Source organism: Cenococcum geophilum, assembly GCF_001692895.1.
Source record: "Cenococcum geophilum 1.58 unplaced genomic scaffold K441scaffold_14, whole genome shotgun sequence".
NCBI classification, from domain to species: Eukaryota; Fungi; Ascomycota; class Dothideomycetes; order Gloniales; family Gloniaceae; genus Cenococcum; species Cenococcum geophilum.
This window is the reverse complement of record NW_027137572.1, coordinates 1,028,127-1,045,628: the sequence shown is the minus strand read 5'-3', so window position 1 is coordinate 1,045,628 and position 17,502 is coordinate 1,028,127. Positions and strand designations below refer to the sequence as shown.

Here is a 17,502-nt window from a genome sequence, read left to right as displayed (position 1 = left end):
AGGTAGAGGCACAGACAATCGTGGGTATCGCAGCATCATATTAACGAAGGACTAGACCCCGTTTTGAGGACTTGCGCCGATGTCGCCAGTCGATGGGGCTTGAGATCCTGTGTGAAATGGAGTGTAAGCAGCTAGCTTTATACTTGAAGCAACATTCCGTTGAAAGGAAAGCGCATAAGGATAGACCAGTGAGGTGGACTTCAAGCGGGCTTTGTCAACAGCAAGAGTAAGAACACAAATGTCATTACCTGAAGACACTGGAGTGTCATCGACCTTTTGCCTCTTCTCAGGATATTCGGAGGGTAGATACGCTGCCTCTTCATGGTGGTGCTTGCCGCCATTATTCATGTCTGATCCATGATGCTCTTGCTGGCGTGCAGCAGCAGCGGCTTGAGCTGCTGCCATTCGCAGTTCGCCAATCTCTCTTTCTGATAATCCAGCCGACGAGCTTTGCTGCTGCTCGCCTTGCTGCTGGCTAGAAGGCTCTCCATGTGGCCGCGATAGGTCGATATTGGCGGGTGCCGGAGGGATTTCGCCTTGTGTTTCGAGTAGACGCGACTGGAGGTTGATGATGTAGTCGCGCAGTTGGTAGTTCTCCGTCTGGAGGTTCTTGTACATCTCGCATAGCTGCTCGAATTCTTTCACCTGATCCTTGAGCTGTTTGATATATTCTTCCTTGCGTTGACGGAAGGCGCGCTATAATGACAAGGTAGATGTTAGTCAGCTCTTATGAAGCCATGTCTGGGGATAGACGGTCGTCGAAGCGAGGCAGGTTCCCATCCTGAACCACCCAACTCCGGCTACCCTCCGATAATTAACGCGACATACCTGTGCGGCACGGTTCTGCGCCGCCCGCTTCGATGTCGATAGCTCTCTTCGACCTTTCCTGCCCTCGCTCAAGTGGCCGTCGCCGCCGCTGTCGCCGGCACTCATTGTGTATCCAGGGCCAGCAATGGCAGGATCTATAGCGTGACTGTGCGGACTGGCGGAATGCGTTTGGTGTATTTGCGACGACGGAGTGACTGGCACTGGTACTTGTGGTTGACCAGCTCCGGCAGCGAGGAGGTGTTCTCTTAAGCCTTTACCGCAAGGTAAGTTAGTGATTTGTCGCATGCTATACATAACAAGTCTAGAGTATAGGTGGGAATCTAACTCATTTCTATTGTGGGCTGCTGTTCCTGGGTCTGTCAGCAGGCGTCCGCGCTCCAGATGAGGAGTAAGCATCGGATTCTATCAGCTTACCTGAGCAGGTTGTTGCATGGCGTAGGGGTACTGCGAAGGCAATCCGTGCGGCATCAAATTGAAGATTCGGTGCAACAGCGACCGTCGCGTCGACGTGAGTAATAGGCTTGCAAAATTACGTCGGTATCGTCACGCAAAGATGGGTGTGGCGCTTGATTATTGAGCTGTTTGAGGCGTCCGAAGTGTGGATGGTTTTGTCGCAAAGAATGCAGGAAGCTGGGGCGGAGCGAAAGTGATTAGTATCTCGTCGCATTCTAGCAGACAATGCCATGGCATGGCAAGCTTGGAGAGACGGGCCATTGCGGAGGATTTTCCACAGCCGCGGACTTCTTTGGTGAAAGGGTTAGACGCGCTGGTTTGCTTACCGTTTAGTGATGGCTGGTTTGGTTGGTGGATGTATGTGCTCTCGTAAGGGCTGAGTCAGGCAGGTTTTTTCTGGTTTTGAGGAGTCGTGGGCTTTAAAGCGTAGGTGAGCGCCCAAGCCCGCAAGAAGGTTCGGCTGTCGGATGATTGCCTCTGGTAGCGGGTCCGAAGGCACCGTATCACCGCACTCAGGGCTCGTACCTTAGGGCGCTGTGCTCCTCGACGTGCGCATTACTGATGAATGAATAATTACGACAGCAGCGAACGATGACCTGCGCTTATATTGTCCATTTACCCTGTTCGGCAAAGGGAGGGGTCCATTAGGTACAACAAATCACGATACTGCAGGCCCAACCTCCAGTGCCTCCACTTGTATGAGCCAGCTGACGTGCTTACCAATATGTGCTTGGCACTCTGTTGCGAAAGACTAATTGCTGTAACCTTCCGACTCTCCCGTGAGCCCAGCGCCAGCATTGGGGGTGGGTTGACGATGGATGGGGAAGGGGGGATAGCGGTTCGTCCCAAGAGTCCTGACTTATCAGCGTTACCCATCCGGCAGGTCTTGTAGTCAGCTTCGGCGTTAATATCAGAACGGGTCATCCGAGCAATCCGAAAACCACCACCATATAGAGTACCTAGCATATTGAGGTCAATGCCCTCCCCTAATAGAGGCGCGCTGAGTCGGGCAACACACCACATGATGCTCGCCTTGATACTGTAATTTTTGTTGAAGCAACCTGGAAGGCTACGGTGATTTCCTGAACTCTGATGTCTCTATGCCAAGGCCGAGTCGGTCATCGAATTGCTCCGTATCACGCGGGCTCAGCAAATCTAAATTGCCATTGATATGTCCACAACAAAGACATTTTTATTATAATCTCTATTCAAAGGGCTAGATCAGGGTCTCTGCTGTTATATTCACGACTTTTCTTAATTAATTTTAGTTGTGTTTTGATGGTGCAGGCCTGATTGCCAATTTCCGCCTTGCTGTCTTAACCGAACTCACAAGCATCATCCAGGTGGTATGACGAAAACATACGAATTTCCAACCTCAACACCGAGCCTTACATGAGATCCATGATCCAATCGTTTCCTTTGAGCATATGAGCGCAGAATCAAACGCCAGGAATATCAAGAACGGCAAGATGACTATGCGCCACCTGCGACTCTTGCACGCACTCTGGTATTACCTCCTATCTTATGCCCTTCTGTGCTGCGTCGATCATTGCAGGCTTTATTCCCTGATCTACAACCTCTAAAATGTCAAGCCAGAACCTTGTCTAACCGCTCCACCAGCAAATACCAATCCATCTATCGTTCAGGCATTCCATCTATCGTGCATCAAGCTCTCCAGATTCCACTAACCCCCTTCCGCCTCACGTCTCACCAATCCTACCGCAACACCAGCTCGACGTCCAGCAGCACTTCCAATTCCAATGATAGCTCCACTCATACCGACAATCCTCCAACGCCGAGTCCTATCTTTTCCGCTAACTCTCCAAATGATCTGCCCGACCGCACCTCCTCCCTCCTCCACTCCACCCCCTGGACCTTGACCGCATCCCGCATCGGCATCGGCCGTACCTACCGCTTCAAGACTTTTAAAGCTGCTTGGAGCTTCATGAATCTCGTGGCTGCTGAATGCCAGAAGCAGCGACACCACCCATCGTGGCACAACCTGTATAGCGAAGTGAGCATTGAGTGGACAACGCACCGCCCACGCGGACTGTCGGAGAAGGACGTGCTGATGGCCGAGTTCTGTGACCGAGTCGCTGGAGAGGTTGGAGTAATGCCAAGGCAGGAGAACATCAGTAGCAGTACAGATGACACTACAAATAGCAGCAAGGGCGCCGCTGGGATGAGTGTTGGAGTTGGATCAGGAGCAGGAGCAGAAGCAAGAGCAGGAGCAGGAGCAGGTTCAGCAACCGACACTCGCAGCGACCGAGTCGTGCAGCAAAAGCGTGCTCTGCACATCCCCACGCACGCAATAGCGGCCAAGCTGCGACGACGCTTCGAGCGGTCCAGGCCCTGAATAGAAGCGGCGAGCATCGCAAATCGCGGCCGAGACTGGCTGGTGGGCGCCGGGGTGGCAAGCAGTGCTGCACGCCGGTCCTGCGTGCAGCTTTCGTGTTTGCATCAATTCCATCTGGGTGGACAACAAACCCCGATTGGAGCGCTGCGAGCGCTGCTTGCCGGCGTCACAGGCTGGAGCTAGAGGATTACTCATTGCAGGCCCGAGCGGTTGCCGCGAACCTGTTCTTGGCTGATGTTGCTGCTTCGGAGCAGTTATTTTTGATTACATCTGATAGCCTGCTGACGCCAGCCCGCTTTTGTCGATCCTGGGTTGCTCCAGTATTACTTAAACAGGCTACAAAGTAACGATATGTGTAATTCTTCGTCGCTAGGATGCTTCAAAAAGATCAGAGGCATAAAAGGACGGCACGATTCGGAATATCGGTGTCGCATCCGAATCGGGTGGCATCTGGCGAATGTGCGGGAGCTCGGGTCGCAGCAGCAATCGTGGGAGATTATTCATGGTATTATTCATCAAGCAAGAATAAGGCTAAAAGTATAAGTAATCCAAAACGTTGTATTAGGATAGTGAGCTATAAGCGACAATGCTTCAGCATTATCTAAGAGTGCCATTTACATTCGCCTCCCCTTTCCTGTGCCGCATAACGCCAATTAATATTCCCAAAATGCAAAAATTAAACTGTCATCACTGTTCTAAGACGGTTCGCTCGGATGTAACAACGGCGGCACTAACGTGTGCGGCAACGGCTCGCTCTGAACGCCAATTCCATGCACAGGGACCCGATCTAACAGTGGGGTGAATGATATCATTTCGCGAAGAGGCACTAGAGTAGGTAATTGGGTGGAGAATTGCGGCAACTGGTGAATCGAAATGCAGTTTCGGTTTCCGATTTTTTGTGGAGACCGGAAGATTGCTCCGCGGATGGTTCGCCCCTTGCAATTCGCAGCACGCCCCGAAGTTCTCACAGAAGCGGAGTAACTTTACTGCGCCTTATTCACTTTCGCGAGCTTGCGCTCCCGACGACGCCTGGAGGCCTCGGGGCCAGACTCGGTGTCGAGGAAGTAGTCCCACCACCTGAAACTGCTCGAGTAGTTGCCAATGAACCGTTCGTGATGTACGTCATGGTGGTCAGCGCCGGCCCAGAACGGGAGGAAGTGGTGCAGGCTCCATGGGAACTCATAACCGCTATGCGCGTCGATGGCTTGGAACAGACGGAGGATAATCCAGATATACATGGTCAGGATATGGAGATCCTTGGTGATGGCACACCAAAGAATTGGTGAGCCGACTGTGCCCAAACCCAAGACCATGACTTCAATTGGCGACGCGTATTCAGCGGCAAGGCCAAAGGGAGCGGAGTATTGATGATGGATCTTATGGACGTTCTTATATAGAGGTCCCCAGTGCATCGCGCGATGTGTCCAGTAGTGCCAGGTATCCTCCAAAACGAAGAAGATTGCAATTTGATAGGCCATCTTGTAGATAGAGGGGAAGGGTACTCCAGTATCAAGGCCAAAATATTGGGTTATGGGGTGGAACAGCCTGAAATAATGTTAAACATGATAGGGTTAAATTTAACATGCACTCGCACACACCAAATCTGGGGCAGCTCGACGGTGAAATGACTGAGCAGCACGAGTAAAGCACATTGCCATTGTTCATACGCCGTGGGAACTTTTTGCTAGCACCAAGGTTAATTGTATGCACCCTAGCACACGACAGCAAGCCAAACATACCTGCTGGATCTTGTACTTCCTAAAATACGGTATGCGGGCGATGATTATCCATGGCAGAGAGCGCCCAAAGTATACAGTCTCATGCATAACAAAGGACATGATCCCTGTGGCAAGGACATCGTTCTGCATGAAAGTATACCACGCCAGCCAGAGGCGCTCGAAATAGTTGAGCTGAACATTGTACTTCGAGATCTCCTCAAACGACCCCCAGTAGGTATCCGTCGCCACAGGGACGAGGTATGAAGTAGAGTTCCTGTTGTGCGGTTAGCTTAAATGTCTAAAGCTGTGATAGGAGAAGCTGGGGAAAAAAGTCCGCACATCGTAAATCCCCGATTTCAGCAGTGGCGCGAAATCCCAATTCCGATCAGACCCAAACGTCTCCAGGGGAGGGGAGCTGTAAATCAATGGAAGGCCAGTGGAAGGTAGAAGTTAAGAGAATATGGGTTTATCAAGGGTTTTTGAGAGCTGCGACGACCACACCACTTTCAGGGACGCAGGAACAGGTCTTCCCGAGAGCGCTAGTGGCCATCACGTGATGAACCATCTCGTTCAAGGGCTTTATCCCCACCAATTACATCTTCACGCCAGCCAAACTTTTACCTACCACCTTCCGCTCATTAAACATCGTCGTTCGATTGTTGCCCCCCGGGTTTCGAAAACCCGCGAATCGTGGGAAAATGGTTGCGCACTCCATACTACATCACGTTTGTATCAGATCATCACGGGTGTCGAACAACCGCGCTGGCACGGTTTTGGGTAACATTCGCCTTGCGTACGCGCGTCGTGTCTGCGGGCTATGCTAATATGACGGTAGGGGGATGTGCCAATCATTCACGGAATGTGCTGCTATTATGATTGGAGCTAGAAACGTCAGAAGCTCTGGCTATGAATTATGGTACTCAAGCAATTGAGCCTGCAAAACGAAGCCAGTTTTACGCCACCGGATCAAATGATTGGATTAAGGAGCGCACACAGTTTTCCATTGCTGTGTCTAAAATCTCCCAGAAATCATTCCTGAGCCATACTAGGCTACACAATAATAAGGATATTGACCATTACCGAAACAACCAAAGCTAATATCATCCGTGATATTGTTCAAGATCCAGGCTGAACTCCTTTGCTGGGTATCAAAACGGTCATCACTTCGTACAAAGAAGCGGCTTCTTATGCACGTGCTCCGCTTGAGCTTTCTCCCTCTGATCCACCAACCATCCAGCCAACTGTTTTCTGGTTATTGATGTTTCCAGGTTTTACCGCCGACATGTGTGGTCTGAACTAGGCCATCTCCACCATCAGCAACAAGTCCGAGTCGATATTAAGTCCAATATAAGTCCTTCGCATCTTCATTGAATGTTTTCCCGATGTTGACAACTTGTTGCCATGTTGAACGACCAAACATTCATATTATTGATACCATCAAGTAAGCAATCAGGGAAGACTAGTCCTTGGTATCCGTGATGCTAAATGTGCCCATTGCTAAGATTTGCTTGACACTGTGCTGTTGCATGAATTTGAAAATACATTTATATGCGTTTGTATAGGTATCAGGAGAAGTCTTAAAGCTCTCGGGGCCAAGGATTGACACCACAACGTTTTACCCTTGGATGGTGGAGGAGAGGCGTCTTCACCTTGGAGGTCACCCTTGATAACCTAGAGTGTACAAGCTGACAGAAATTCGAATATAATCATTCTTTAGCAGACCTGTCACACAGGCGGATAAATAATTCTCTTTTCATGACAGAGTTCAATACATTTCCATTACAAAGTAGAAGTTGTGTAACAGACCAATCTTCGTTGCAAATATCCAGCGCAGCATAGCTTGAATTACCCAGCTGCTGTTCCGGAAGATCCTGGCTCGTCCTCGGCCAAGCGATTCCTAACCCAGTAGACGGAGATCTTCGGGTCATCACTTAGGAACAACCTCCATTCTTAAAACACACTTGATTCTAAATCATTTTTGGAAGCCAATAAATTCCCCGAATCATTCCGCCCGGCCAAAATCGCCTGCGAACAGCGTGGTCACGGCAACAATTGAGGCGATTCCTTTAGAAATCTTACTATACATTTTAGAATATCTTCGTGATATATCAACAAACAATGATTTTACAAGCACTTTTACGGTCTGCCACCAGTGGAAGCAGCTGGGTTATTCTGTCCTTTGGGCGAACGTGGTTTTAGCCAATCACCACATCAAGACTTTTGCACGTAGTGTAGTTGAAGTGGATGGATCAATATGCCGGCTGGTTCGGAACCTCTCAATACAACCCGACCCTGTACCTCCAAAGACCCCTTGGAATTGGGGATGTGGACTGCCCCTTTTCTGGGGCGAAATATTGCCCCCACAAGGGGAACCGCCGTGGCTCTCGACCTTCTTGAAAGATACAAGTGCGGAATGGCGAAAAGTATTAAGAGACTTTTGGGAGCCCTCTAATAATATGAGATCAAAGCTATGTACCATCACAATCGCAAGTGTGGTGGCCGACATGGGCACGATCTCGCCTAATTCGTGCGTAATATCCATGTCAGCCGCCTCGTTTATCCATTGGGTCGTGATTCTTAGCCTTGCTGCAGAGAATGAGGCGGTGAAATCTGACTAGTTTAAAATTTCTGAGGGTCTCTCCAAGTACACTTCGTTATTCAACCTAGTCCTTAGAACAATATTCGTAATCTACCGCGGCCCTCACCTTCGGCGACTTTGTTCGACAATAACATAAGGGCGGTGGCTATCGCGAGATGCATCCTCACGCAGAGGTAGATCGGGAACTGGGGGTGAATGTTGAAAGTGCTCTCAGAGATGTAAAGGCACGCACAGAAACTTTCGTCGCCGAGCTCGCGCGAAAGTTACAGCACCAACATATTACGGACTCTTCCTTCTTGCCCTGGGACCTATTTCCCAACCCCGACCACCCCCCCGGGGGTCCTGATGTAGGTCCATATGTCTCCAAAAAGAATATTCGAATCACAGAGGCCATCCTCCATACTGTGGATCTTGCAATAAGGAATGCCCAAATGTTTTCGAAGCCACTCCTCGACGGTATCAGCAACGAATCTATCAATCTCGAGGGCATGGCGAAAATCTATCTCACGCTCAATATTTGCGAACGAAGAGACCTCGCGAAATACTTTGTTTCGGCTAGGACGCTTGATTCTAGCCTGCCATTATCCCAAAAGGAGCTTATTGAGATCATTGGACAAGCTGGAGTTGAGTTTACCATGCAAACTTTCCTTGTAGAGCAATTCCGAATTTTACCCTCGTGGTGGAGTAAGGGTTGTCATATTAACTTCGAAATCGGAGCTCCATTGCCGCTAAAGATTCTAGGGGATTTGGGTTCTGGCTCTCAAGGCGTTGTCGATAAAGTCGAGCTCATAGGGTCATCTACTTGTGCACGGAAAACCTGGAAAGGTGTCACGAAAGAGATCCGAGATCAATTTTTCATAGAAACCAGCTTGCTCAAAAGGTTAAATCCAGATCAACACCACGTCGTTGAAGTCTTCGCTACCTACACCCGCGGCCGAGAGCTAGGTATTCTCATGCTACCCGTTGCAGACCGAGATTTGTGGAGTCTATTGAAAGAACCAGAGCTGCAGCGGAGAACACTTATCGCGGACAACGACCTCAGAAAGGCTTTAGGTTGTTTGTGTATGGGACTCACTCACATCCACCGGTGTAAAATACGCCATCAAGACATTAAGCCGCGAAATATACTGCTTCATAATGGAAGATTTCTCTACACCGACTTTGGCCTATCAAAAGACGTGTCCGGGCTCGCTGATTCAGTCACCGATGGAAGATATCGAGGAACACCAAAGTATAGTGCCCCTGAGGTCGAATTATGGAAGCCTCGAGGTCGTGCTGCTGATGTGTTTTCACTGGGCTGCGTATTGATGGAAATTTGGAGCGTTTTGAATGGCTATGGATGCGATAAAGATGAGAACAGAAGTTTTAGCTCACTGTCTCCATTCTCTCAAAACATTACTGCTGTCATGGACTGGATGGAGGACAAGCAAAGAAGTTATAGCAGTGAGGGCGACTTGTTCTGGCTTCGCATCTGTAGCGGCATGCTTCGGGAGGATGCAAAGGAGAGGCCCAAGATGAAAACTATCATTACGCCAGGTACGACTGGTAGCCGCGAAGCAATTCAACGCGAATTCTTTTGCTCAAATTGCCTTTTGCTTGCCGACCCAAAACGGAGGAGAGAAAAAGGTCCGGAGGCCAGCGAACCCAGAGCTGTGGTTGGGTGGTCTGCATGCCTCGCACAATCTCAAGAAAGTGGCATTGGGAATCACGTGCACGAATGTGCTACGCCAGTGATGGGGAAATTTCCAATGAAGAGCTCTTCTCTATCCGATCAGAATAAATTACCGTTAAATGAAAATGTCTGCATTCTCCCTACCAAACTAGTAGAGGAAATGAGTTCTAGCATGCAAGCAAAATCGCAAGATATGATAGAGGTAGAAGAAGAGATCAGTTACAAGCCTAAAGACCATAGTATTACGGAGGAAAGTGGTGCTAATGAAACCTTGAGTGGAAAGTTGGGTATCATGTGGGGGAATTTATTAGGAAACGCTGTGAGTAAAACACATGATTTAGCCCTCCATCCCAATCGGAAAATGATGGGTTTTCAAATCGTCGCCAGAATTGCTAACGAATCTTCGCGGGAAAAGAGGAACAGCTACTTTTCGTACCCGCAACCTGCAGCATGTAGTCTCCCGGAATCTATCTTACGCTCCCTCCCACCACGAAACGAGGTTAACAGTAGTATTCCCAAACATCCAGGGGTCTTTGCAACTCACCTTCCGGAACCGCGAGCTGATAGCTGGCCCTTTTATCACTATCGGCCAGTTCCATCACTCGCGATTTATGGTATAAAAATTCCAATCTCGAAAATGCATCAGAAAGATGAAACCCTATGGTATTCATCTGACCAGCCTATCACTCTAACTGGCGATGTTACAGAGACACAGAATCATCTAATATCTCCGCTCTCAATATCCCGTCACATTGTATCTCTTGGATCTGCTCAGAATCCGTCTTCCTCAATGGCCTCCTCTGCAAACTCAATTGACTCACCTTGCAGTTCAACTTCTCACGCTGAAGCGATATCAGCTTTAAAGTCTGAGGATCAACCAACAGAAGCTGCTAATTCAACCTCAGGGACTCAGGCTATGCTCGTTCCACCAACTACAACGTCCATGCTCATCAGCCCAGGTAGTAATATCCATTCCACCATGTGCTTTTCCAAGGTACCTTCAAAGACACTTCAGCCACAGCCAGCTCCCCTAGGGCACCCCCCATTACTACCACCACCTCCGCCACCACCGCCTCCTCAATATCCCCCAAAATGTCCTACTTCACATAATCGTAACCTACGACCACCACCTCCTCCTAAATACCCCCTAAAATATTCTACTTCGCGTAATCGTAACTCACTACCACCACCTCCTCCGCCTCCGCCTCCGCCTCCGCCTCCTCCACTTCCTCCTCCGCCTCCGCCTCCTCCACCTCCTCCGCCGCCGCCACCGCCTCAATACCCCCTAAAATATTATACTTCGCGTAATCGCAACTCACCACCACCACCACCACCACCTCCTCCTCCGCCTCCTCCTCCTTCGCCTCCGCCTCCTCCGCCTCCGCCTGCACCGCCGTTAACACATCCATCCCAGTTAGGATATCCCGACTCTGCTCTATTTCGACCTCCACTGCCACCGCCACCACCTCCGCTACTAGTGCCTCCTCTCCCTCTTTCCTATAATCCCCAACCTTTTGATATTCTCCCTCCACCACCGCCGCCCCTTCCGCCTCCGGTAACGTCAGCTTCTACCCGCGAAAATATAGCTTCTATATGTCCAACTCCTAAATTGCCTCCATCACCTATCACTGTGGTGCGGTCCCCTTCAAACATAGTAAAACCTTCGGGGTCAAGTAATCCTGAGAAATGTATTCTTGCTGGGGCAAGCCATTTAGAGAAACCCAATCCTACGCCTGGAAAGCGGATGGTTTCTGCTATAGACCAACCACAAAGGTTTAAATCTCGCCTTTAACGAGTCATAACCAGCGCCCAAATTGTGAGGTTTTATAGTACGCTACATTATGAAACCGTGCGTGTAGAATGTGCTTTTGGAGACGTTTACGAGATGCAAATTTTCCACAGAATCCGCTAAAATTATGACTGTTTGGAGTGGAGATATATTAGCTGTGCATTACAGCTTCATTTATCATACTTTTGTGCATAGATTTTTGATATGCACCGTCCAAAGTCATTAAACCGCTATCGCTGTCCAGAGACAGGTTTCTCTCTTATCCAACGAAAGCAACGTGCTTCGGCTGGTAGGATTCCTCGAGGTACTTCAGATCCTCCTTCGCCAACTCAAATCCTATCATCTCCATCGTCTCATCAATCCTCTCTTTGCTTGCAAGGCCCAGAATCGGATTCACACCCTTTTTCAAGCTCCAGGCGACGGCCACAGCTGCTTACTCTTTCCGAGCTTCTTTGCTACCTCTTCTAAGTGATCTATGATCTCTTTGTCAGTCTCGTTTTCACCAAATCTAACGAGATGGTGTAAGAATACGTCGGTCTCCGCCCGCCTTGTTGAACGACCGGACCAAGGGCGGGTGAGGACTCCGCGGGCAAGAGGGCTCCACGGGATGAGGCCAACTCCTGCATATTGGTAGTATGGTATCATTTCGCGCTCCTCTTCGCGATAAAGCAGACTGTTAGAGTTTAGTTAGCTCTGAGGTCGTTTTTGTTCCTGACCTCCGCTTATTGAGGCTTCGAGGTAAATTTCCTGCCCTGAAAATCCACCATCCAGAGATTTGAAGGACGGTTTTGCTCACCTATGATAGTTTGCATGCTGATGAACTTATGCCAATCATGCTTCTCTGCGATATTCTACAACATCTGGAACCCATGCCGCCATCTACCTCGCCGTGATTAGTAAGTCCTCGGATATATGCCTGAAATGTATTGTTCATCGTATTACTTTGAGCTTTATAGCCACTTACCGAGATCACTCCAATATACCTCACCTTCCCACTCTCCACGTCATTCAGCGCCTTCATAGTCTCCTCCACCGGCACGCTCCGATCCAGCCGATGAATCTGCAGCACGTCGATATTCGTGCTAGGCCTACCATCATCAAAAATCAGCTCATCAAATCTCCGAAACTAGTACTCATCACGGGGGCTTACCTTTCAACACCCGCGTCCACAGCATCAAAGATATGCTTCCGCGATAGCCCCACCCGGTTCACCATGGGCCCGTCATTAGTCATGAGCATCTGCAAATTAACGTTCCCGCTGGCCAAGACCACTGGCTCATGCCGAAGAAGCACTTCGTCAATGATCACGAGCTGCGAGCGTGAGATGTTGAACTTTTTGATCGCTTTACCAACGATGTCCTCGCTCTTACCCATACTGTATAGATCCGTCTTGGAGCACCTTACTGTCCGCTTGGATGCGGGGAAGAATTGCAAGAGGCTTGGGGTTGGGATTGGGTATGGGTACATGGGCAGAAGGTGGGGGACGGGGGAGTGTACCGTGTCCCAGACATTGATGCCGCGCTTGAAGGCGTACTCGAGCAGCGGCGGCGCTTCATCTTCGTTCAGGATCTATGGCTCAAATGCGCTGGAGCCGTAGGACATGGCGCCGAAGACCACTTTTGAGATCTTGAGGCCAGATTTTCCGAGGCTGGGTGGGCTATATATCAATATTTATTCTACGGTTGGAGTAAACGGTGAAGGTTAGGGCAATTGGGAAAGTGCGAACTTAACATATTGGATTTTTGGCTCAACTACATTGGCTATTGTGGGTTGGGAGATAGCTTCGGTTACGGGTCGGCAAAGCTAGGGGGCGGTCCTAATAATCTTGTGGGCAGGAAGTGCACCTGGGAGATAGTTAGGGAGACAAGTAGTGAGGTAGAGTTCAATGCTTGCTTGAATGAGTAGGAGTGATGGTGAAGAAGCTTTGTTATATACATCCACGATATACTCGACACTCTTTTGTCCTAATATAAGCAATTTGCCTCAATAGGGGCAATATTAGGGATTCAATTGCGATCGAGATGCCGCTAGTTTAGAGAATCGAAAAAGACCATTTTGGGATGACCGCGGACGAAATTGTGCGGAAGTGTGCATGACCGCACTAACAATGCAGTTGAAAAGCTGTGGCCGTGATGTTTAGGCAAGTTCATCTATGGCTGGAAGGGCTGTACGGAACTAAATAAAGCCTGAGCCCGAAGCGCGAAATTGGTCCTGGCCCAGTAATGCTCACGCAGTCAACGCGACACCAGCCCGCCACTGATCACGATATCAATTCCAAGTGTCTCCGGCGGGATGAAAATTGCCAAGAAGTCCAAGGGAATGCTAGAATTAGCAATTCGAATGTATGGTTGAGGTTTGGATTGCACTTCGACTAGCGAGACCCTAGACCACAGTAGATGCACTAGCGAGAAGTTCCCGGAACTGATCCTCGGACAATAATTAAGCATAAGTTGAGAGGCCATTAAATAGCTCTTAGGCGACTTTTACGGTCTAACCAAGAATAGGGCAAATGACCGAAAGTTAATTACCTGTCCTTAGTTTACACCGATAAAGATACCCGCCAATTCACACTCCAATCTCTCCCAATTCCTTCCCAGTCCCCATAGTTACAGCCTTGGTATATTATATGGCATTCAGCCACGCCGTTCAAAACGCCTCCTGATCTGGATTGGGAATCTTGTCCCTTAGCCACGTCAACACTGCCTCCGTCCCCTTCTTCAAGATAGCATAACTGGGCACTCTGAACGTGTTGCCCTCAACCTCAAAGCTGGTCAGCGTGCCACCCAATAAGCCGATTTCCGGAGGCAGGCGTGCAATCTCGTTGTTGCTGAGATTGGCTACCTTGAGGCCTCTAAGCGCCTCGGCTGGGATGTCCGTGATGACGTTATCCGAAGCCATCAAGAGCAGGAGGTCGGGAAAGACTTCACGTAAAACGGGAAGAGAGCCGAAGATACGATTGTTAGTGACGTCGAGGTGCTGCAAGCAGGGCGCGATGAGGCACGCCATTAATGGATCCATCGATTGCAACTTGTTGTTGGCAAGTCGGAGCTCGCGGAGGTGTGGAAGTCTCAGGGGTTCTGTGATGGCTTTTACAATGTTGTTTTTTGATAGATCTAGGACTGTGAGATGACTGACGATGGATAGAAACGCTGGCATGGTATCGAAGCTGTTCTGGTAGAGATAAAGCTGCCGGACTTCATGCATCTTGGTAAAGGTAGTCAGCTTGTCTCCATCAAGCTCAGAGAGATCCCTGGAAGATAGATCAAGGGTGCCAGACGCTTTCAAAACCCAGTCATCAGGAGCTGGCAAATCACACAATTCTTGATCTTTAGCTTCAACTGTTTCCCCAGGAGTATCTTTGACAACAACAGGTTCCAGCCTCGAATACAGGTCCCTCTTGATATCTTCAGCGTTCATAGTAAGGAACTTGCGATCTCGGAGAGGGTTCGCTGTCACCGTGAAGATTTCCAAACCCTCCATGAGCGCGATCCGTTCATCAAGTTTGGTGAGATCATTGCCAGTAAAATCGGCACTTCGAAGATTTTGTAGCATAGTGAACCCATCCGGTAGCGTTGATATTTTGTTCTCTCCCACCAGTAGGGTGATCAACTCTGACCAGCTTGAGATGTCAGGTAGACTCGCGAACCGGTTGTTAGAAATATTGAGCGTTTTGAGTGCAGGCATCAACATAGTATCCGCTTCACAGATTGATGTAAGTGCATTGGATGACACGTCGAGAATTTGTAAGTGTAGTGCTTGATCCACAGAGTCTCGGAAAAGTGAGCCGTTCAATGCGTTCTTTGAGGCTAAAAGCTCGATTAGAGGAATAGCTGTTAAAACGGTCATCGGCAGAGTCCTGAAATGATTGCCAGTTATGTTCAGGGTGCGGAGATGAATAAGCTCTTGAAGTTGATCTGGTAGACTCGACAACTTGTTCCCCTGAAGCTCCAAAATTTCTAGTTGGCTGAGACTTCCAATACACCCTGGCAGAACGCCCTCTAACGCATTCTCTGCAAGTTTGAGGTCTCGAAGGGAGCCCATTTGCGCGATAATTTCAAGAGCGCCCTTTGTGAGCTTGTTTCGGGACTAGAAACGGAAAGTTTAGTTTTAGGACCTTGATATTACGGCAAGCCAAGTACATACAAGATTTAGCTTGGTTATTTGTTGCAGTCTTCGAAGACCGGAAGGAATCTCTCTAAGAATATTTCCATGTAGATCAAGCACCTGTAATCCTCCAAACTGTGGTCCTTGCGCATCATTGTCAAGACAGGCGTCAACATCCACATCCGGGAAAAGTTTATCAGGAATGACCTCAAGATCGTTATCGGCTGCGATAAGTGCTGTAAGGTCAACGACCTCACCCCAAGGGATTGTAGAACCGCTTGAGTCGAAATCGTACATTTGCAAGACATCCTCGGGAAATTCGTTTAAGCCCATGGCAGCGATGTTAAGCCGACCATCCAACCTCGCTGTGTCAATACGTTTTCGAAGCAGAGAGGCATTTCCTTTCGGGCGTAGGTTGAAAGGATCTTCGTTAAGGCCAAAGTCAAATGCAGCCATTTCGGCAGGGTCTGAAACTACCGCGACCTGTTCTTCGGTTGAATCACCAGCGCTGAAGTCGAGTATTTCATCCTGGTTTTGTTTGGCAGCGACATTACGACGTGCTGCTTCTTTGGCCTTCGCGATCTGCTCTCGAAGAGCGCCCGAAGAACTTGAGGCTTTGCGTAGTGGTTCAGTTGTTTTCGTTACAGTAGAGCGCCGTGCCGCTTTTGCTTTTGCGATTTGCTCTCGAAGTGCCGCAGAAGAGTTAGAGGCTCTGCATGTAGGTTCATGGGGGTGCTCTACCCCTGCATCTTCTCCACGTAAGGAAGACGCAACAGGTGCGGATGTGCCAGGTGGCGAGCTAGGTTGTCCAAATAAACCATTCAAAGAGGGACGTGATTTTGGAGTCCTTGCAGCCATCGTCTTACTCCCAGGAAGGATCAGTTTCGACTTTGGAGTTGCACGTATATTCTGCAACGGTGCAAGTGGCTGATATGTCGTCTGAGATGTTGGTTTTGGACTGGCATTCGTCTTGCTTGGTGTCGACGCATTGAATGACAAGGCAGCACTGACGCTTCTCTTACCTGGGACTGTCATTGAGCCACGATACGAGTGTCCAGGACCACGTCTCGCAGGCGTAGCTGGCGGGAGGTGCGAATCGCCTCCAAAATTTCCATCGCTAGTTCCAGGACGCTTACCATTTCCCATTGCAGATGCTGGTCGCGCGGGAGGCGCCATCGAGACTTCTGAAGTGAAGAAGCTGGATTTTCGTCTCCCAATTCCCCCCGGAGAGGAAGGAATTTGTGCAAGGCTTTCGACCGTCCTGTCCGATAATGAAGGACGGGACTTCCTTGGTTTTGGCAAAGCGTACTTCCCATTCTCTTCCGTGTATTGAGGGTCATCTTCGGGATCAGGCTCTCGAAATCCTTGCCTCGAGGAGGCACGAAATCCTTCTAATGCTCCAAGTCCATCCTCTTGCCGCGAGAAACTACCCAAGTCTCCCACGTTGTGCGGTATCTTTGATTGGCGGGACGAAGGTCTTCCAATTGGTTTCTTAAAGACTACCTTATCATTTTCGGTGGGTTTCTTTGGTGGGGCGATGGGAGGGCTTCTTTTTGTAGCTTGCGACACGGATACTCTGCCATTGGTTGGTGCGTGCGAGACTGTTTTGGATAGAGAGGTATTGGAGGCTTTCTTTCGCAGGGGTTCCTCGGAAGACGCTACCAATCGCGTTGATTTAGCAAGAGAGGAGGTAGAGGCTTTCCTTCGCAGCTGTTCGGATGATGACACAGGGCGGAGCTGTGATTGACTCGTAGAAGACCTAAGCACGGGTAATCTGGAAGGCCGAGGGAGGCCGGAGGCTCTGACGGGGATGGAGGAAGATGATGAGGACTCCATCTGGAGAATTGCAAATCAACAAAATAATTTTGGGCCTGTCGCAGAAGGGAGATGCTGCCCCATGTCCAGCCAGGCACGCTCTGTGGAATGTTTGCTGCAGGCCGGGCCGTGGGCAGTTTCGAGTTTGGGAAAGGCTGTCGAGCTCGC

At 49.5% G+C, this 17,502-nt stretch overlaps 7 protein-coding genes across 7 annotated transcripts; 2 read left to right on the top strand and 5 right to left on the bottom strand.

Annotated features, from left to right (window-relative positions):
- Positions 1-492: 492 nt before the first annotated feature.
- On the bottom strand, positions 493-1,011 carry K441DRAFT_520928 (uncharacterized protein; the record flags this gene model as incomplete). The annotated part of the gene is made up of 2 exons (XM_067642141.1): positions 493-696; positions 829-1,011. Coding segments are annotated over 2 exons (387 nt in total), but the record flags the coding sequence as incomplete, so codon positions are not given.
- A 2,074-nt stretch (positions 1,012-3,085) lies between these two features.
- K441DRAFT_527967 (transcriptional coactivator/pterin dehydratase) lies at positions 3,086-3,394 on the top strand (the record flags this gene model as incomplete). The annotated part of the gene is made up of 1 exon (XM_067642164.1): positions 3,086-3,394. A coding segment is annotated over one exon (309 nt), but the record flags the coding sequence as incomplete, so codon positions are not given.
- Positions 3,395-4,620: 1,226 nt separating this feature from the next.
- K441DRAFT_686122 (ERG25, C-4 methyl sterol oxidase) lies at positions 4,621-6,070 on the bottom strand (the record flags this gene model as incomplete). Its single annotated transcript, XM_067651958.1, has 4 exons — positions 4,621-5,182; positions 5,236-5,321; positions 5,377-5,629; positions 6,066-6,070. The coding sequence occupies 4 exons, from the start codon at positions 6,068-6,070 to the stop codon at positions 4,621-4,623; spliced, it is 906 nt and encodes a 301-aa protein (XP_067505667.1).
- Positions 6,071-6,814: 744 nt separating this feature from the next.
- Positions 6,815-6,970, bottom strand: K441DRAFT_552644 (uncharacterized protein; the record flags this gene model as incomplete). The annotated part of the gene is made up of 1 exon (XM_067643159.1): positions 6,815-6,970. A coding segment is annotated over one exon (156 nt), but the record flags the coding sequence as incomplete, so codon positions are not given.
- A 997-nt stretch (positions 6,971-7,967) lies between these two features.
- K441DRAFT_55213 (kinase-like protein) lies at positions 7,968-10,203 on the top strand. The gene is made up of 2 exons (XM_067643129.1): positions 7,968-9,945; positions 10,050-10,203. Exons 1-2 carry the CDS (start codon positions 8,110-8,112, stop codon positions 10,080-10,082), a joined length of 1,869 nt encoding a protein of 622 aa, XP_067505665.1. The 5' UTR covers positions 7,968-8,109; the 3' UTR covers positions 10,083-10,203.
- Positions 10,204-11,674: 1,471 nt separating this feature from the next.
- On the bottom strand, positions 11,675-13,573 carry K441DRAFT_704589 (voltage-gated potassium channel subunit beta-3; the record flags this gene model as incomplete). The annotated part of the gene is made up of 8 exons (XM_067653543.1): positions 13,096-13,573; positions 13,030-13,063; positions 12,913-12,984; positions 12,566-12,804; positions 12,380-12,503; positions 12,212-12,266; positions 11,875-12,071; positions 11,675-11,815 (listed from the first exon to the last, which is right to left on the bottom strand). The coding sequence occupies exons 1-8, from the start codon at positions 13,146-13,148 to the stop codon at positions 11,675-11,677; spliced, it is 915 nt and encodes a 304-aa protein (XP_067505664.1). The 5' UTR covers positions 13,149-13,573.
- Positions 13,574-13,640: 67 nt separating this feature from the next.
- On the bottom strand, positions 13,641-17,482 carry K441DRAFT_704588 (L domain-like protein). The gene is made up of 2 exons (XM_067653542.1): positions 15,559-17,482; positions 13,641-15,501 (listed from the first exon to the last, which is right to left on the bottom strand). Exons 1-2 carry the CDS (start codon positions 17,353-17,355, stop codon positions 14,062-14,064), a joined length of 3,237 nt encoding a protein of 1,078 aa, XP_067505663.1. The 5' UTR covers positions 17,356-17,482; the 3' UTR covers positions 13,641-14,061.
- Between the last annotated feature and the right edge of the window lie 20 nt (positions 17,483-17,502).